The sequence below is a fragment of the Elgaria multicarinata genome, chromosome 3 (assembly GCF_023053635.1).
Source record: "Elgaria multicarinata webbii isolate HBS135686 ecotype San Diego chromosome 3, rElgMul1.1.pri, whole genome shotgun sequence".
NCBI classification, from domain to species: Eukaryota; Metazoa; Chordata; class Lepidosauria; order Squamata; family Anguidae; genus Elgaria; species Elgaria multicarinata.
In genome coordinates, this window is record NC_086173.1 from 173607382 (window position 1) to 173628256 (window position 20875).

Consider the following 20875-nt stretch of genomic DNA (forward strand, 5'->3'; position numbering starts at 1 on the left):
TTCCTGCATTGAGCAGGGGGTTGGACTCGATGGCCTTGTAGGCCCCTTCCAACTCTGCAATTCTATGATTCTATGATTCTATTCCATGATTCTACGAATTTAGCAGGCAAGCAGACGGGTAATTTTTAGTTTGCAACATTTGTATATCTCTGGATATAGTCAACAAACCAAGCAACCACCAATATTAAAACAGAGGTTAGGTGCAACATTAAGAACACCAGAAGAGCCCTGCTGGATCAGACCAAGGGTCCATCTAGTCCAGCAAACTGTTCTCACAGTGGCCAACCAGCCCTCAGCCAGAGACCAACAAAGCACAACAGCACCCTCCCACCCATGTTCCCCAGTAAATGGGGCACACAGGCTTACTGCCTCGAATTCTGGAGGTAGCACACAACCATCAGGGCTAGGAGCCACGGATAGCCTTCGCCTCCAAGAATCTATAGAATCATAGAATCAGAATAGCAGAGTTGGAAGGGGCCTACAGGGCCATCGAGTCCAACCCCCTGCTCAATGCAGGAATCCACCTGAAAGCATCCCTGACAGAGGGTTGTCCAGCTGCCTCTTGAAGGCCTCTAGTGTGGGAGAGGCCACAACCTCCCTAGGTAACTGGTTCCATTGTACTGCTCTAACAGTCAGGACGTTTTTCCTGATGTCCAGCTGGAATCTGGCTTCCTTTAACTTGAGCCCGTTATTCCGTGTCCTGCACTCTGGGTTGATAGAGAAGAGATCCTGGCCCTCCTCTGTGTGACAACCTTTTAAGTCTTTGAGGAGTGCTATCATGTCTCCCCTCCATCTTCTCTTCTCCAGGCTAAACATGCCCAGTTCTTTCAGTCTCTCTTCATAGGGCTTTGTTTCCAGACCCCTGATCATCCTGGTTGCCCTCCTCTGAACACGCTCCAGCTTGTCTGCATCCTTCTTGAATTGTGGAGCCCAGAACTGGACGCAATACTCTAGATGAGGCCAAACCAGGGCCGAATAGAGAGGAACCAGGACCTCACGTGATTTGGAAGCTATACTTCTATTAATGCAGCCCAAAATAGCATTTGCCTTTCTTGCAACCACATCGCACTGTTGGCTCCTATTCAGCTTGCGAACCCCCTTCTAAAGCCATCCAAATGGGTGGCCACCACTACATCTTGTGGTAGTGCGTTCCATAGTTTAACTATGCACGGTGTGAAGAAGTAGTTCCTTTTATGAAGGATTGATCCCACATATAAAAATGATGGTTAAGAACATAAGGAGTGCCATTGCTGGATCAGACCGAGGGTCCATCTAGACCAGCACTCTGTTCACACAGGGGCCAACCAGCCATCGGCCAGGGACCCACAAGGCAGGACATGGTGCAACAGCACCCTCTCACCCATGTTCCCCAGCAACTGGTGCACACAGGTTTAATGCCTCTGATACTGGAGATAGCACACAACCATCAGGGCTAGTAGCCATGGCTAGCCTTTGCCTTAAAACCCCCTTTTAAAGCCTTTAAAGAGCGCTTCGGCTATTGGGCGGTAGAAAAATGTAATAAATAAATAAAGCAAGCCATCCAAAGGGGTGGCCATCCCTACATCTTGTCGTAGTGAGTTCCATAATTTAACTATGCACTGTGTGAAGAAGTCCTTCCTTTTATTTGTCCTGGACCTCCCACCCATCAACTTCATGATATCTCCCTATGAAGAGAGACTGAAAGAACTGGGCATGTTTAGCCTAGAGAAGAGAAGATGAAGGGGAGACATGATAGCACTCTTCAAGTACTTAAAAGGTTGTCACACAGAGGAGGGCCAGGATCTCTTCTCGATCCTCCCAGAGCGCACGACACGGAATAACGGGCTCAAGTTAAAGGAAGCCAGATTCCAGCTGGACATCAGGAAAAACTTCCTGACTGTTAGAGCAGTACGACAATGGAATCAGTGACCTAGGGAGGTTGTGGGCTCTCCCACACTAGAGGCCTTCAAGAGGCAGCTGGACAAGCATCTGTCAGGGATGCTTTAGGGTGGATTCCTGCATTGAGCAGGGGGTTGGACTCAATGGCCTTGTAGGCCCCTTCCAAATCTGCTATTCTATGATTCTATGACCCCGGGTTCTAGTATTTTGAGAGAAGGAGAAGAATGCCTCCCTGTCCACATTCTCTGCACCATGCATGATTTTGTACACCTCTATCAGGTCTCCCCTTAACCTCCTTTTATCCAAGCTAAACAATCCCAGCTAGGTTCTCAAAGCGTGCAGATCTGATCTTGCGTACAACGGCTGCTGTAAAATAGGCATTCTAAGCTCTAATCTTGTGGGAATGTCCGTTTACAGCATCCATTGTGTGCAACATTAGATCTGTAAATTTTGGGAGCCCAGATTTTATAGAAAAAGGTGGCTTACAGGGAGAAGCGGGTGACTGCGGGCGATCCAGAGGGTTCGTGTGGCCTGCTTCACTCAAGCGATGGAAGCGGCCACAAAGGCATGCCGCTTCGGACTTATGTAAGGCCTTCCATCCCTACTGGGAACTGGGTCCTCAACACATCTCCCGTAAGATAGAGGTGTACAAAATGATGCCTGGTGTGGAGAATGTGGATAGGGAGACATTTTTCTCCCTCTCTCAAAATACTAGAACCCAATGGGGCCATCCCATGAAGGTGGGAGATTCAGGACAAATAAAAGGAAGGACTTCTTCACACAGCACATAGTTAAACTATGGAACTCACTACCACAAGATGTAGTGATGGCCACCAATCTGGATGGCTTCAAAAGGGGGTTGGATACATTCCTGGAGGCGAAGGCTATCCATGGCTACTAGCCCTGATGGTTGTGTGCTATCTCCAGTATCCGAGGCAGTAAGCGTGTGTGCACCAGTTGCTGGGGAACATGGGCAGAAGGGTGCTGTTGCACCATGTCCTGCCTTGTGGGTCCCTGGGCGATGGCTGGTTGGCCCCTGTGTGAACAGAGTGTTGGACCCTTGGTCTGATCCAGCCTCAGGGCTCTTCTTATGTTCTTTTGTTCTAATTCTTGAGTTATTCAAATCTACCACCCAAATTGCTAACCAAAGGAACATGGCAACACAGTTATTAGCTAAACTGGTTTAATAATGCAACATCACTTTAAAAGGTGGGGCAAAGGAAGAACCCCAGTCCAATGGATGAAATTACCTTTTTTTATATACTAAGTGTATATATTTTGGTACAAAAATAAAAAAGGCAAAAAATTAAGGCACTTGGGGCAGTATACAACAGCATCATTCCACGAACTGAAATAGTGCCAGCCGAGCACCACTGAACGCTTCCATTGCACAAGCAGTGGTGCATTATGCTTGCACAATTGGTTGTGCAAACAGTCGTGCCAGTGGGTTGCAGAAAAGCTATGCACCACCCTATTGCAGGATGAGCTGTGCAAGGGCGATTCACGGCCGATGGTGCAACTGCGCTTGTGCAAACTCAAGTTTAGAGGGATTTTCCTCTTGCGGAGTTTGGAACCTTGCTTCTGCTGGTGCAAAGTCCTTTGCACTACGGGAAGGACACCGCTGGCCACTGCCCAAGGAAAATAAAAGGAAGGCTATGCAAAGATGGTTGGTGAGTAGTTTTGAACGAGTGAAGAGAAGATACAGTACAGGCACCAAACATACATAATAGGTTACGAGAGAGGACACATCCCAAGTCAAGAAATTTGGGCCTTTCTCTTCTTTGCAACGTGGTGGTTACAACCAAGGTCCATCAGCATTACGTAGGAATTACATTAAAGTTTTTTTTTTTTTTACAAATGAATATATTTGATGCTGACAGATGCTCGTTTAACCCCCCCCCCCCCCAAGTATTGAGGACAGGATGGGAAAGTATCTTTTGAGCAGGAATTCTCTAATGTTTATAAGGGCCAAGTGAACAAGACGTTTTTTACTCAATCTCAGAAATGTTATATTGCTCTTCCTGTTTGAATTCTCTGAGAGGACATAAGACTGGCACACCATCTGAAGCCATTTCAACGCTCCAAGACATTATCGGTTTTCCTTCCTCTCTGTGACTTTTCTGGTGTTGCTTAAGCTTACACGTATCATAAAAGCTCTTTTCACATTCCAAGCACGGATGTGGCTTTTCTCCGGAGTGGATTTTTTGATGTCTAATAAGGTTTCTCCTCTGACTGAAGCTCTTTCCACACTCCAAACACTGAAATGGTTTCTCTTCTGTGTGGATTCTTTGATGAGAAGTAAGGCTTGATCTTTGACTGAAGCTCTTTCCACACTCCAAGCATTCATATGGTTTCTCCCCTGTGTGAGTTCTTTGATGCAAAGTAAAGTTATCACTACGATGGAAGCTCTTTCCACACTCCAAGCATTTATATGGCTTGTCTGTGTTGTGCATTCTTTGGTGGGAAGTCAGATATATCCTCTGGCTGAAGCTCTTTCCACACTCCAGGCATTCATACGGTTTCTCCCCTGTGTGGATTCTTTGGTGTTTAAGAAGGCGTGATTTCTCATAGAAGCTCTTGCTACATTCTGAGCAGTTGAAACGTTTCTCTCCTACATGGATTCTTTGATGTGATGTAAGGTTGGAGCTCCGATGAAAACTCTTCCCACACACCAAGCATTTGTATGGCTTCTCCCCTGTGTGGATTCCTTCATGGGAAGTAAGCTGGGAACGCCGAATGAAACTCTTGCCACATACCAAACATTTATGCGGCTTATCCCTGGAATGAATTAACTGATGTAGATTCAAGCCCGATTTGTCGCAAAAGCTCCTATTACATACTGTGCAGTTGTACGGTTTCTCCCCTGTGTGTTTTCTTAGATGGGAAGCCAGGTTTGTGCTCCTGTTGAAGCTCTTTCCACACACGGAACATGTATATGGTTTCTCTCCCGTGTGGATTCTCCGATGGGAACTGAAGTGTGTGCGTTCCCTGAAGCTCTTTCCGCACTCGAGGCATTTGTGTGGTTTGTCGCCTTTGTGTTTTCTTAGATGGGAAGCGAGGTTTGCACTCCTGCTGAAGCTCTTTCCACACTCTGAACAGGTATAGGGTTTCTCCCCTGTGTGGATTCTTTGATGTGAAGTAAAGTGTGCGCGTTCCCTGAAGCTCTTTCCACACTCCAGGCATTTATAGGGTCTCTCTCCTGTGTGGATTCTCTGATGGGCAGTTAAGTGTGAACCCTGACGGAAGCACTTTCCGCACTCCAAACATTTATGTTGCTTCTGACCCGTGTGGATGCTACGGTGGACGTTGAAGTGTGATTTGTGGTTGAAGATTTTCTCACACACGGGGCAGACGTACCTTTTCTTTTCTTTTTCCTGTTGAGCTGGATTTTCGTGGAAGTTCTCCCCCAGCCATGATGGATTCCTCAAATGCTCCACTTGGCTTCCGTCCTGCTCCTTTGATTCTTCTAGATTTCTGAAGACTTGTTCCATCTGTTGAAGCTCCTTTCTCTCTGGCAATGCCCCACACGGTCTGTCATCATTGTTACTGTCCCACCCGTCACCTGATGAGAAAAAAAGAGAGTAATCTGATAAGACTACAAGGAGTAAAAAGAAGCCTTTGATCAGGGATCATATTCAATTCATTGCTGCAGAGAAGCTGTTTGCGTGTGACTGTGTTTCTACGCCCCTTCCAAAGAATTAGAGGTGCTCTATGTACTCAGCAGAATCGCATGTTCATAGACCGTATGACTTGAGGCTGGTCGTGGAGTATTTCTCCCTGGCACGGAGGATGTTAGCATAAGCCTGGTTTGCACATAACTTTGAGCCAGGGTGCGGTTTGTTGAAATCCAGTTTGTTTTTGTGTCTGAACACCACTTCCCTGCAAACAAACCATGGTTTATTAACCAGCTATAAACCACAAATACAAATCATGGTTTGTTATTAGGCCTGTTCAGATGACATGCTAAGCCATGGATATGAACCGCCCAGGGAGCTTCGGCTATTGGGCAGTATAAAAATGCAATAAATAAATAAATATGCAGCTACCTCTTTTGCAGCTAGTGATTAGTGAGTGTGTTTAAACCATGGTTATGAAGCCATCACATTTAGGAATGGTTCACATGACACGTTAAGTCATGGTTCAATTTTAAATTGTATAGTGTTTTATCCTGAGTTTTATTCTGTGTTTGTGTATAATGGCAATTTGCTAAGACACAATCACTTTTGGTTGGTTGGTCATGATTCACACAACATGCAAAGCCATAATGTTTAGCTCAAAAGCTTAACCATTGTGGCTTAATGTGTCGTCTGAACAGGGGTGTCATCTGACAACATCTGGCTTGTTTAAACCATGGCTTGCTGTGGTGTCTGAACCCAGAACCATGGCTTATCCCAGGCTCGTTCGCGCTGCTGTCAGCCCTGAAACGGAGACACCCAGCAAGAGAACCTGGGGAAAACAGAGAACCTGGGGAACCAGAGACACCCAGCAAGAGAACCACTCTGAGGGTTTTCAAAACGGGCAGGAGAGAAACAAACCAGGAATAGGGAAAACAAGCCATGGTTTGTTTGCTCGTCCACAAGACAGCGTTATGTACGGACGCAGCCAATGGCTCGTAGGGATGAATTTATTGCAAGGTTGTTACAGGGAATTGTCGAAAGATAAATTCCCTTCTGAACAGAGAGTCTAGGAGAACGTCATTAGATACCAGTTAATTGATGAAATGTTGCAACCCTGCTAAAATCACAAGTTGCTTCCCATGAGTCACGCTGGGATTTGACATTGACCAGCAAAGCAAAGCAAAAGACAGAACGATCGATCGCCAAGCAGGCCTAAAATGAGAACGCTGTTTTGGCTGAAATGTGGGTCAGGGTCTCGGCCACGGGGGCACTGCTCTCCTTGGCCACATCTCAGCCTAGGGAGAGAAGGCAGAACCTGGTGAGCAATCCCCCTCTTGGGACCCCCACCTCCATCTCATTGATCTCTCACAGAGGGCGGCCAAAGAAGGGCTTTCCTCTCTGGTGACAACCAGGATGATCAGGGGTCTGGAAACAAAGCCCTGTGAAGAGAAACTGAAAGAACTGGGCCTGTTTAGCCTGGAGAAGAGAAGATGGAGGGGAGACATGATAGCACTCTTCAAATACTTAAAAGGTTGTCACCCAGAGGAGGGCCAGGATCTCTTCTTGATCATCCCAGAGTGCAGGACACGGAATAATGGGATCAAGCGAAAGGAAGCCAGATTCCAGCTGAACATCAGGAAAAACTTCCTGACTGTTAGAGCAGTACGACAATGGAACCAGTGACCTGGGGAGGTTGTGGGCTCTCCCACACTGGAGGCCTTCAAGAGGCAGCTGGACAGCCGTCTGTCAGGGATGCTTTAAGGTGGATTCTTGCATTGAGCAGGGGGTTGGACTCGATGGCCTTGCAGGCCCCTTCCAACTCTGCTGTTCTATGATTCTATGATTCTAAGAGACCCGGGAATCCTGCCAGGCTGGAAGGCATTGACGCTGAGGGACACCAGCTGCTTCCAAGCAATGGCACCCAGACAGACGGCACCCTGGCGAAAGCCTCACTTGCAGTGAAGAACCACGAAACCAGGCCTTCCCCAACTCTTTACCCTCAAGGAAAAGGGGGACCCTTACCAGAAGAGGCCACATTCCGAGAATTCTCCAGCATGACTTCCCGGTGCAGGGATTTTTGGCCTGAATCGAGCAGGGCCCACTCCTCGTTGGTGAAATACACAGCCACCTCCTCGAAGGAGATGGGGCCCTGGAAGTGGAAGAAAAACACCCTCTATTTAAAAAAAAAACAGCCCAGGTGCGAAACCTCATCCTCCGCTCCCAAAAGAGACATTTGGAATGCGATAAACGCGCACTTCCCCGCAGGGATCCAAAGTGCGCGTGAGAATATAGCCACGGCTCCCAGTTTCCGTCTTATGATACATTTGGGGAAGTTGAATTTTATTTTATTTATTTATTTATTTATTGCATTTATATACTGCCCCATAGCCAAAGCTCTCTGGGTGTTCAAGTAAGATAAAATATTTAAAAACAATATAAAAACTCTCTATTCGGCCCTGGTTAGGCCTCATCTAGAGTATTGCGTCCAGTTCTGGGCTCCACAATTCAAGAAGGACGCAGACAAGCTGGAGCATGTTCAGAGGAGGGCAACCAGGATGATCAGGGGTCTGGAAACAAAGCCCTATGAAGAGAGACTGAAAGAACTGGGCATGTTTAGCCTGGAGAAGAGAAGATTGAGGGGAATCTCGTCTAAATCTCGTCACTCTAGTATAGCTCCTGCACCTTTAACTGTTGAGATGAAGAGGGAATTTCATGAGGTTCTCCATATATACAAAGGACACCTGCTGAAATTCCCTTTTCCATGCAACTGTGAAAGATACAGGAGCCCTGTCTTCCTTTTCATATGGTCACCCTATCTAAATAATAATTTTGAATTTCAAACTTCTTATCCAGATAAATTATTGTAACAACGAGGATGATCAGGGGTCTGGAAACAAAGCCCTGTGAAGAGAGACTGAAAGGACTGGGCATGTTCAGCCTGGAGAAGAGAAGATGGAGGGGAGACAGGATAGCACTCTTCAAATACTTGAAAGGTTGTCACACAGAGGAGGGCCAGGATCTCTTCTCGATCCTCCCAGAGTGCAGGACACGGAATAACGGGCTCAAGTTACAGGAAGCCAGATTCCAGCTGGACATCAGGAAAAACCTCCTGATGGTTAGAGCAGTACGACAATGGAATGGGTTACCTAGGGAGGTGGTGGGCTCTCCCACATTAGAGGCCTTCAAGAGGCAGCTGGAGAACCATCTGTCAGGGATGCGTTAGGATGGATAGCACTCTTCAAATACTTAAAAGGTTGTCACACAGAGGAGAGCCACGTCCCTAGGTAACTGATTCCATCTATCATGTCTCCCCTCAATCTTCTCTTCTCCAGGCTAAACATGCCCAGTTCTTTCAGAGTTTTCATAGGGCTTTGTTTCCAGACCCCTGATCATCCTGGTTGCCCTCCTCTGAATACGCTCACGCCAGTCCTTTTACAACTTCATTGGCTGCCAGTCCAGGCCCGGACCCAATTCAAAATATTGGTACTAACATTCAAATCCTTAAACGTCTTGGGGGCCAGGTTATCTGAAGGAACGCCTCCTCCCATATGTACTTGCCCAGACCTTAAGATCATCCACAGGGGTCCTTCTCTGTGAGCCCCTGCCAAAGGAAGTGAGGCAGGTGGCTACTAGGAGGAGGGCTTTCTCCGCTGTGGCACCCCAGTTGTGGAATGAGCTCCCCAGAGAGGCCCGCCTGGCACCTACACTGTAGTCCTTCCGTTGCCAGCTGAAGTCCTTTTTATTTTCTCAGTATTTTAACACCTAATTTAACTTTAATTTAAACTTTGCTGTTTCAATTCCATATTTTAACCTATATAAGCTTCTGGTGTGTGGTTTTACCCTGGTTGTGCTTTTTATATTGTATTTTGTATTTGTGGTTTTGACATGTTGGTTGTTTTATTATGGTTTTAACTTTTGTGAACCACCCAGAGAGCTTCGGCAGTTGGGCAGTATAAAAATGTAATAAATAAATAAATATTTTATATTGTATTTTGTATTTGCGTTTTTAGATTGTTGGTTGTTTTCATTATGCTCTTCATGGTTTTAATTTTTGTGAACCGCCCAGAGAGCTTCGGCTGTTGGGCGGTATAAAAATGTAATAAATAAAATAAAACGTAGCTACATGCTTTTCTTTCTCCCCCTGTCCCACCTTGTTTCTTTTTGTTAGTCAAAATTTTATAATTAAAAATGAATTTTCAAAATCTAAAAAAGGGGGTTATGCTTTGAACCCCTAACAAAACTGGACAACCCCCCCCCCCAAATGCCCCCAGTTTCCCCCTACCTGAGCTGGCTGTGCAACAGCCGTTCCTGCATCGCCACAAACCAGAGGTGTTTTCGTGAGCATCAGCGGTGTCATTCTGTTGGCTTTAAGGAAGATGAAAGTGGTTAGAAAAAGTCACCTTGAAAGCAGTGGTTTAATAAACTTTTGGGGTGGCTGGCTGCAAACGCCTTTTATTTATTTATTTTTGCACACAACAGTGTTCTCGTACAAACAACTCATGGATTTTAGGCATCCGTGAACGGAGAGAGGGACGGAGGGCGGTTGGATTTCTCCAGGAGAAACTCACAGCAGTCTGAAAACCTATGGTGCAACCACACATAGAATACCATGTAAAGTTCTGGTCACCACACCTTAAAAATGATATTATAGAGCTGGAAAAGGTGCAGAAAAGGGGAACTAAAATGATCAAGGGGTTGGAGCATCTCCCCTATGAAGAAAGGTTACAACAACTGGGATTGTTTAGCTTGGGATAAAAGAGGCTGAGGGGAGACCTGATAGAGGGGTGGAGAATGTGGACAGGGAGACATTTTTCTCCTCTCTCAAAACGCTAGAACCCAGTGGGGTCATCCCAGGAAGCTGATGGGTGGGAGATTTAGGACAAGTAAAAGGAAGGACTTCTTCACACAGTGCAGAGTTAAATGACGTAACTCATTACCACAAGATGTAGTGATGGCTGCCCATTTGGATGGCTTTAAAAGGGGGTGGATAAATTCCTGGAGGAAAAGGATATCCATGGCTACTATTATTATTGTGTGCTATCTCCAGTATCCGAGGCAGTAAGCCTGTGTGCCCCAGTTGCTGTGGAACATGGGTGGGAGGGTGCTGTTGCACCATGTCCTCCCTTGTGGGTCCCTAGTTGACAGCTGTTTGCCCCCTGTGTGAACCAAGTGCTGGTCTAGATGGACCCTTGGTCTGATCCAGCATCAGGGCACTTCTGATGTTCTTAGGTTCTCTCTTACCCAGTGAGGTGTGCCAAGTTTGCTCCTCCTGCGAGATCCCCCGGGAAAGCGACGAGCCAGAAGATTCAGCAGACACCTCCCGTTCCTGAAACAGCAGCCAGGATCCATTGCAAAGAAGAAGGGGAAAAGTTAGAAGGGAAAATGTGAAAGGGAGGATAGGGATTCGCACCCGCTTCCCTAACACTGCAGACCCCTGTGGCCAATTCCAGTGATGCTTGGAATTCCCATACTTCCTGGGTAAATATCATGAAAGGGCAAAGAATCCCCAAGTGGCCAATTGATAAGTGAAACCATCTGCATAATGGAACAGTGAAATCCTTCCCAGTAAGCAGAGAGCTACTGGAGCATCTAGAAATTCAATCCATTGCCTCCCCTTTAGGACTCCCAAGATGAAATTCTCTCTCACCTGCTCCTCTTCCTGCTTCTTGTCCTCTGCCTGGCTCAGGAGGAAGCCTTCTGCCAGGGCCACCGCCTGGGAACTGGTCTCCACTCCACATTCTCTCACCCAGTTCTCCATCTCCGGGGGCAGGACAGCCATAAATTGCTCCAGGATCACCAGGTCCAGTATCTGAGCTTTCGTGCTCCTTTCTGGCTTCAGCCACTGGTGGCAAAGATGGTGGAGGCGGCTGCAAACCTCCCGGGGCCCCTTGGCCTCCTGGTAGTGGAGACATCTGAAGCGCTGGCGCTGAACCTCTGAGCTGGCTGTGTCCACGTCTAGGATTTTCGGCCGTGTTTTTTGCCAGAGTTGCCCACCACCCTCAGCCTGGACGGCTTCAGGGCCTTTTCCTGCACTCTGGCTTGCCAGGCTCTGCACATCCATGTCAGAACTGGTGCGGAGAGGTTCCGGGTTCAACTCACAAGGCCAACGAGTCTTCCTTGGTCTCAGGACACGTTATTTGTCATCCGCAGGCAGGCAGACGTTTCAAGAGCAAAACTGGGAACGTTCTGCCACCAAGGTTGGTATCTCCTGCAGGAAAGAAGACAACCTAGTTTGTTTCGGGGGAAGGGCAATCCAAGGTGTTGGTGTTCAGCTATAAAACCCCTCCTAGCTTGGGGCTACCGTACCCCCTATGCACTGAGACTTGGTAAGTAGCTACTTGACAGCAGGCCTTTTTGGTGGTGGCCCCAAATTGTGGAATGCCCTTCCTTAGAGAGGTCTGCCTGGTGCCAAATTCATTGACTTTTTTTACAACAGGCTTTTATAACCTCCCAGGCTTTATTTATTTAATTTTTTTACTTTTAGTGATGTATAATGCTGCCTTTTATAATCTTATTTAGCGGCTCAGTTTATCTCTTTTACATTTTGCCAGAATTAGAGCTTCTTCTTCTTTTAAAACAATTCTTTTAATGTGTTTCAGCAGTGGTTTGACAGTATTTGTTTTTATTCTGTGAGTTGCCCTGACTCATAACCTGAATGAATGAACCAATTTTTATTGTGATTTTACTGCTTTTATTGCTGCCTTGGTTTTTATCATGTGTTTTGAGAGGTCTGAAAGAGAAGATTGAGGGGAGACATGATAGCACTCTTCAAATACTTAAAAGGTTGTCACACAAAGGAGGGCCTGGATCTCTTCTCGATCCTCCCAGAGTGCAGGACACGGAATAACGGGCTCAAGTGAAAGGAAGCCAGATTCCGGCTGGACATCAGGAAAAACTTCCTGACTGTTAGAGCAGTACGACAATGGAATCAGTGACCTAGGGAGGTTTCTGAACAGGCTATAGGAAAAAGAGGCAACTAGAATCATAGAAAAGCAGAGTTGGAAGGTGCCTACAAGGCCATCGAGTCCAACCCCCTGCTCAATGCAGGAATCCACCCTAAAGCATCCCTGACAGATGGTTGTCCAGCTGCCTCTTGAAGGCCTCTAGTGTGGGAGAGCCCACAACCTCCCTAGGTAACTGGTTCCATTGTCGTACTGCTCTAACAATCAGGAAGTTTTTCCTGATGTCCAGCTGGAATCTGGCTTCCTTTAACTTGAGCCCGTTATTCCATGTCCTGCACTCTGGGAGGATCGAGAAGAGATCCTGGCCCTCCTCTGTGTGACAACCTATGAAATATCAAAAGAGGTTTCTTTATTTTTCTTATTCGAAATATTAAAAAAAATGTTTTAAAAACTTTAAACCAAACTTGTACGACGCTCCACGTTTCGTATCTGTGAATCCTTCCATCAGGGGCTGTACAACGAAATGGATTACTTTTCTAAGTAATTATAAACTCAAAACCTTATAGATATATTTTATACAAGATCACCGTCGTATTCATTCTGTCTCCGTCAGCAAACTGTGTTTTCTGAACAGGACCATAGTGATTTTTAGTGTGCATTTTTTGGTGTATTAAAATAAAAAGCCTCGCTGAAACCTGAGCCTCAATTTTGAGAAGATGGGATCTCTGAAATCTCAGCTGCATGGGATGATCCCGGCTGAGTTCTAGCATTACGAGAGAGGAATATCTCCCTATCAGCTTCCTCCACATCCGGGATATGGGTGGCTCCCAGGTGTGTGGGACTGCAACTCCCATGAACCCCAGCCACAGGGCCAACTTTGCAATTTAAAATTTGGCTTTTAAATCTGTATTAAAATCTGCTCAATTTTATCCTGATTGTGTTTTCACATCATATCTTACCTTACGCTTTTATATCCTGTTGTTTGTTTTATATTTTGAATGTTTTTTTTTATGGTTTTAATTTTTTGTAAACCGCCCAGAGAGCTTCAGCTATGGGGCGGGATAGAAACACAATCAATCCATCAATAAATGGTGAAATATAATTAACAAAACACATAAAAACAACACACACACACACACCATCACACACACTACAGCTTATAAAAAGAAGTTAAAGCCTCCGTTTTGGAGACGCCTTATTTGGAAAGGAGGGTGCCAGTGGCCATGGTGCCTGGGGGTGATGGGAATTGCATTCCGACACATCTGGAGGGCAGGAGGTTTTTGATTTGTACCTCTGCAGGAGACGGAGATGGTTTTTCGCCTGCTGTCTCCCCCTAGAATCATAGAATAGCAGAGTTGGAAGGGGCCTACAAGGCCATCGAGTCCAACCCCCTGCTCAATGCAGGAATCCACCCTAAAGCATCCCCGACAGATGCTTGTCCAGCTGCCTCTTGAAGGCCTCTAGTGTGGGAGAGCCCACCACCTCCCTAGGTCACTGGTTCCATTGTCGTACTGCTCTAACAGTCAGGAAGTTTTTCCTCATGTCCAGCTGGAATCTGGCTTCCTTTAACTTGAGCCCGTTATTCCGTGTCCTGCACTCTGGGAGGATCGAGAAGACCCTCACCACCTCCTGCCAGCAAGACCTTTCCAACTCATTCCTCCCCATCCCACCCCAATTAATGTACTACGTCTAGGGTTGCCATAGGTCCCAGAAAACCGAGAATGTCCCGATTTCCAGGAGATTCTGAAATGTCCCGACCGGCTGGGCAAGAATCCCGGATTCCTGGTCCAGCTGGCCAGAGAAATTCTGACCGCCAAAATAGTGCCTTGAGCCTGCTCAGTGGAGTTGCAGCAGCAGAGAAAAAGATGCATCAGTCTGGTGCCTTTTCCAGAGCATCGCGGCTCCTCCACAGGGTCATCTGAGTCACTCACCGTAAGTTGCAGTGAATTTAAGATGTCTGGTTTTACAGTTGTTGATGATTTAATTAAAAAAATGGGCTTTGCAAAAATTGGGCTTTCCCTAGACCTTCATATATTGTTCAGTTTTTTTAAAAAAAATTCTAGCCCCCCCCCACAAAAAATTTTTTTGTCCCAGTTTTGTGGATTCAGAATATGGCAACCCTAGCTACGTCTCCCACCCACCCCCCACCCTGTACTAGGGTGACCATATGAAAAGGAGGACAGGGCTCCTGTATCTTTAACAGTTGTATTGAAAAGGCAATTTCAGCAGGTGTTATTTGTATATATGGGGAACCTGGTGAAATTCTCTCTTCATCACCACAGTTAAAGGTGCAGGAGCCCTGCCCTCTTTTAAATCTGGTCACTCTAGTATAGCTCCTGCAGCTTTACCTGTGGTGATGAAGAGGGGATTTCACCAGGTTCTCCATATATACAAATGACACCTGCTGAAATTCCCTTTTCTATGCAACTGTTAAAGATACACGAGCCCTGTCCTCCGTTTCACAGGGTCACCCTACCCTGTACCAGCCTGATGCACAGTCAGACTTTGCTGAACCTCAAGTGGAGAGAAAGAAGAAGCCTGTTTCTAAACCTGACTTTTTCCCACCCCCTGGGATCGTCCCGGGATCATCCCTGTGCATCCAAATGACCCGGGAGCAGGCAGGGATGACACCTCAATTTTCCTGGGATAATCCTTAGGTGCAGAAAGGGCAGAAGAATCTCTCAAAGCACGGCTGCTGTTGTGAATGCCAGATTTAATCCTTTGGGGGGCAGATTCAGCTGGGACCTTGTGCCGGGTGGGGTCTTCGCTCCCCCAAATCCACCCTATGCCACGACATCCCACATCCCGGAGGCAGGTTGGGAGAAGAAGCATCTTTGTGCATGCAAAAAGAACAGACCCCCCCCCTCAAAAAAAACCCCAGGATCTACACTACTACTTTATAAAGGTTTATAAGGGTTTTGACAACTGTTTGGGCCCAGGACACATTATATATACCGTTTTCAAAGGGTTATATCCTGCTTAGTGTAGATCTTTCTCGGGGTGTCCCTTTCCCCTTGCACTTTTCCCCAGTCTCCTGTCCCTGTTGGAGAGGGGTGCAGTGCAAGAACCCTTTTCAGCCAAGTGGAATCCAAGATTTTCTGCATGCAATAGGGAAGTGGAGTTGGGGGGAAGTATGCAACCACTGACCCATGCCAGACCCTGCCCCCCAAGTAGGAAACCACCGTCCCCCACCTCCAGACCTCCCATTGCACTCACCAGCCTCCCAAATGTAGAGGAAGTGGCACCTCCCAGCTGGCCTGTCTAGGAAAGCAAGCGGTGGTGTTAACCCTTAATTGTCCAGCTTTCCCCCCAAGTTGGTGGCTTGCAGCTGTTTGGACTGCAATTCCCATCATTCCCAGCGGAGTTTTGTCTGTCGCAGGGAGGGGCGCGCGGCTGGGACCTTTTTGCATTGCAAAATATCTTCTCTGCTATTGCAAAGCAATCGGAAATCCACGTTGGTGTGATGCCTTTATGAAATCGATTAAAAAGTCACCAAAAGTTTGCAAGCTTTGGAGATCGTCAGATCTCTTCGTTGGGCAAGGGAAAAAAAATGTGGACGGGGGGGGATAAGGGGGATAGGGGAGGAGGGAAACCCAAATTTTATGGTGGAGTCACAGCGTTTGCGTGTCCCAAAATGTGGGAATAATTTTTATGTATATACTTTTATATAGTGTTTTATACTGTTGTTTTATACTTTGAATGTTTTTAATTTTTGTGAACCCCCCAGAGAGCTCCGGCTATTGGGCAGTATAGAAATGTAATAAATAAATAAATAAATAAATAAATATGTATTTATTATGTATATACTTTTATATTGTATTTGTATTGTATTGCATATTATGGTTTTATACGGCTGTTTTATACTTTGAATGTTTTTGATTTTTGTGAACCGCCCAGAGAGCTCCGGCTATTGGGCGGTATAGAAATGCTATAAATAAATAAGTAAGTATTTATTATGTATATACTTTTATTTTATTTATTTATTATTTTTATAGCGCCGCCTCACCTTTTCTGGCATCGAGGCGCTTTACAATAACATATAAAATATGATCTGCAAGTGAAGCGGAGCGGGGGGTCCGTGCACACGCCTAGATTGTAGCTTCTGAAACAGGCAGAAGTGACCCATTCTGGATGGTGTTGGAAATAGACCTTGGAATCCACACTGAGGGAGAAATTTGGGGACCTTTGTGGGATAAGTATCAGTTTAAAGTAATATGGTTAAAAGTAGGGAATGAATGTTAAAACTGACCCACAGATGGTACCTCACACAAAGGAAATTATCCAAGGACACAGACAAGCTGGAGCGTGTGCAGAGGAGGGCAACCAGGATGATCAGGGGGCTGGAAACAAAGCCCTATGGAGAACTGGGCATGTTTAGCCTGGAGAAGAGAAGATTGAGGGGAGACATGAGAGCACTCTTCAAATACTTAAAAGGTTGTCACAGAGGAGGGTCAGGATCTCTGCTCGATCATCCCAGAGTGCAGGGGCCCTTCCACACGCCGTACTGAAGGCGCATGCATGCGCCCCAATTACAACCTCAAAATGATAGTGTGCACTACAGCCAGAAGAGACGGAGGAGGAGGAGGCTGGGAAATCCGGGCGTGTCTGCCACTGCCTCCGCCGCCTCCCCGCCGACCTCCTGCTTCCTGGGTAAGAGCGACCCGGGTTGGAGAGCCGAGCCCAGATTCCCCAGCCTCCTCCTCCTCCGTCTCTTCTGGCTGGACTAGAGGGACCCTTGGTCTGATGCAGCCTCAGGGCTCTTAGGATGTTTTCATGTGTACACAACTGGGAGACGCGTAAAGCAAAAGTTTTATTAAAGTTCCAAGGTGCCTTTTGCTAATATTATTGTTGAAGATTACTTGGTTCCACCCTTGACTTTGGCTATTTTTTTACTCTTCCTTTAACTTGAACCTATTATTCCATGTCCTGCACTCTGGGAGGATCGAGAAGAGATCCTGGCCATCCTCTGTGTGACCTTTTAAGTATTTGAAGAATGCTCTCATGTCTCCCCTCAACCTTCTCTTCTCCAGGATAAACATGCCCAGTTCTTTCAGTCTCTCTTCACCATGTACATTGATGGTGCTATATAAATAAATAATAATATTAATATTAATAATAATAATAATAATAGGGCTTTGTTTTCAGACCCCTGATCATCCCGGTTGCCCTCCTCTGAACACGCTCCAGCTTGTCTGCGTCCTTCTTGAATTGTGGAGCCCAGAACTGGACGCAATACTCTAGATGAGGCCTAACCAGGGCTAAATAGAGAGGAACCAGGACCTCACGTTATTTGGAAGCTATACTTCTTTTAATGCAGCCCAAAATAGCATTTGCCTTTCTTGCAGCCATATCGCACTGTTGGCTCCTATTCAGCTTGCGATCTACAACAATTCCAAGATCCTTCTCGTTTGTAGTATCGCTGAGCCAAGTATCCCCCATCTTGTAACTGTGCCTTTGGTTTCTATTTCCTAGATGTACAATTTGCCATTTATCGCTATTAAATTTCATCCTGTTGTTTTCAGCCCAGCACTCCAGCCTGTCATGATCACTTTGAAGGTTGTTTCTGTCTTCCAGGGTATTAGCTATCCCACCCAATTTGGTGTCATCTGCAAATCTGATAAGCGTTCCCTGCACCTTCTTGTCCAAATCATTAATAAAAATAATTTTTATCTGGTTGAGCTTTTATATTGCATTTTATATTATGGTTTTATACTGTTGTTTTATACTTTGAATGATTTTAATTTTTGTGAACCGCCTAGAGAGCTCCGGCTATTGGGCGGTATAGAAATGTAATAAATAAATAAATAAATGAAAATGTTGAAGAGCACTGGGCCCAGGACTGAGCCCTGCGGCACCCCACTCGTTGCCTCTCCCCAGTTTGAGAAGGTTCCATTGATAAGTACTCTTTGAGTCCGATTCTGTAGCCAACTGTGAATCCACCTAATAGTTGTTCCATCTAGCCCACTTTTAGCTACTTTGTTAATCAGAATATCATGGGGCACTGTGTCAAAAGCTTTGCTGAAGTCAAGACATAGGACATCCACAGCATTCCCACAGTCTACAAGGGAGGTTACCGGATCAAAAAATGAGATCAAATTAGTCTGACAGGACTTGTTCCTGACAAATCCATGCTGGCTTCTAGTGACAATGATAATACTGCCTTGCACATGCGGTGGAGAATTGAGGTCAGACGTCTGAAGTTATGGGTTGTATTTGCAGAAGTGTCTGAGGTAGGGAGGCAGAGGAAGGAAGGAGGAGTTAGGGGTTGGGGTTCATGCCAAGAAATTGATTCCCCTCTATTAGGGTGACCCTATGAAAAGGAGGGCAGGGCTCCTGTATCTTTAACAGTTCTATTGAAAAGGGGGAATTTCTGCAAGTGTAATTTGTATATATGGGGAACGTGGTGAAATTCCCTCTTCATCACAGCAGTTAAAGCTGCAAGAGCCCTGCCTTATTTTAAATCTAGTATTGCTCCTGCAGCTTTAACAGGAGCCCTGCCCTCCTATTCGGCCCTGGTGAGGCTCATCTCAATTATTGCGTCCAGTTCTGGGCTCCACATTTCAAGAAGGAGGCAGGCAGAGGCTGTTCCATGCTGCTGGCATCCCATAATATACTCCCGTGCACGTGGCAGAAGCCCCCAGAAGGAGCAGACGGGCCGTGATGCTGCTGCAGGGTTAAAAGCCCCCCCCCCTCCGGTCCGCTTTTCTGCCAGGAGCCCCCAGGAGGAGCCTCTGCGGCTCTTTTGAGTTGCTTCCATCTAAGGGTTAAAAGGAGCGAGTTTGCTGGGTCCTAGAGAGGCCCATGAAGAGCCAAGGCTGATTGAATGCACTCACTTCCGCCTTCCACCCCCCTTTGGGAAAGCAGCCTGGGAGGTTTGCATGGAGTTCGCAACCTCAGCCTCTCTTCCCTTGCAGAGGAGCAGGTGGGTGCAAAATGCAAGGGGCTCCCAGGGGGTGGAGGGGGTGGAAAGAGCAAAATGCAGGTGATTGCAAAAGGCAAGGGGGTCCCAGGGGGTGGAGGGGGTGGAAAGAGCAAAATGCAGGTGATTGCAAAAGGCAAGGGGGGTCCCAGGGGGTGGAGGGGGTGGAAAGAGCAAAATGCAGGTGGGTGCAAAATGCAAGGGGGTCCCAGGGGGTGGAGGGGGTGGAAAGAGCAAAATGCAGGTGATTGCAAAAGGCAAGGGGGTCCCAGGGGGTGGAGGGGGTGGAAAGAGCAAAATGCAGGTGATTGCAAAAGGCAAGGGGGTCCCAGGGGGTGGAGGGGGTGGAAAGAGCAAAATGCAGGTGATTGCAAAAGGCAAGGGGGGTCCCAGGGGGTGGAGGGGGTGGAAAGAGCAAAATGCAGGTGATTGCAAAAGGCAAGGGGGTGGAGGGGGTGGAAAGAGCAAAATGCAGGTGATTGCAAAAGGCAAGGGGGTCCCAGGGGGTGGAAAGAGCAAAATGCAGGCGATTGCAAAAGGCAAGGGGGTCCCAGGGGGTGGAAAGAGCAAAATGCAGGTGATTGCAAAAGGCAAGGGGGTGGAGGGGGTGGAAAGAGCAAAATGCAGGCGATTGCAAAAGGCAAGGGGGTCCCAGGGGGTGGAAAGAGCAAAATGCAGGTGATTGCAAAAGGCAAGGGGGTCCCAGGGGGTGGAAAGAGCAAAATGCAAGTGATTGCAAAAGGCAAGGGGGTCCCAGGGGGTGGAAAGAGCAAAATGCAGGTGATTGCAAAAGGCAAGGGGGTCCCAGGGGGTGGAGGGGGTGGAAAGAGCCCCCCCCCCAGAACAGGAGCAAAGGAGGGAGGCAAGGGCAGGTTTGGGGCAGGGGGGTGGGTGGGTGGAAAGAGAGATCCCCTGCCCCCCCCCACACATTTGGGGTCTCTGGAGAAGACCCCCTGCCTTGCACCTCCTTCCCTCCCCATCATTAGGGGATCCTGGAAGGGATGGCTGGAGGGGGGGGAAGATGTCTCCCTTTTCTGGAGACATTCCCTGATGATGGGGTTAGGGAATTGTTGCAGATCGCAAGCTGAATAGGAGCCAACAGTGCGATATGGCTGCAAGAAAGGCCAATGCTATTTTGGGCTGCATTAATAGAAGTATAGCTTCCAAATCACGTGAGGTCCTGGTTCCTCTCTATTCGGCCCTGGTTAGGCCTCATCTAGAGTATTGCGTCCAGTTCTGGGCTCCGCAATTCAAGAAGGACGCAGACAAGCTGGAGCGTGTTCAGAGGAGGGCAACCAGGATGATCAGGGGTCTGGAAACAAAGCCCTTTGAAGAGGGACTGAAAGAATTGGGCATGTTTATCCTGGAGAAGAGAAGATTGAGGGGAGACATGATAGCACTCTTCAAATACTTGCAAGGTTGTCACACAAAGGAGGGTCAGGATCTCTTCTCGATCCTCCCAGAGTGCAGGACACGGAATAACGGGCTCAAGTGACAGGAAGCCAGATTCCAGCTGGACATCAGGAAAAACTTACTGATTGTTAGAGCAGTACGACAAT

At 47.0% G+C, this 20875-nt stretch overlaps 1 protein-coding gene across 1 annotated transcript; it reads right to left on the minus strand.

The window, feature by feature from the left end:
- Window positions 1–3117: 3117 nt before the first annotated feature.
- Window positions 3118–11678, minus strand: LOC134395805 (zinc finger protein 436-like). The gene is made up of 5 exons (XM_063121965.1): window positions 11143–11678; window positions 10737–10821; window positions 9778–9860; window positions 7518–7644; window positions 3118–5440 (listed from the first exon to the last, which is right to left on the minus strand). The coding sequence occupies exons 1-5, from the start codon at window positions 11554–11556 to the stop codon at window positions 3867–3869; spliced, it is 2283 nt and encodes a 760-aa protein (XP_062978035.1). The 5' UTR covers window positions 11557–11678; the 3' UTR covers window positions 3118–3866.
- Window positions 11679–20875: the final 9197 nt, after the last annotated feature.

Coding starts and splice junctions, on each gene's coding strand:
- LOC134395805 (XM_063121965.1), bottom strand. CDS start 11,556: ATGGATGTGCAGAGCCTGGCAAGCCAGAGTGCAGGAAAAGGCCCTGAA. Junction 9,861..10,736: donor AACTTGGCACACCTCACTGG/GTAAGAGAGAAC, acceptor TCTTCCTTAAAG/CCAACAGAATGACACCGCTG. Junction 5,441..7,517: donor TCGGAATGTGGCCTCTTCTG/GTAAGGGTCCCC, acceptor TTTTCTCATCAG/GTGACGGGTGGGACAGTAAC.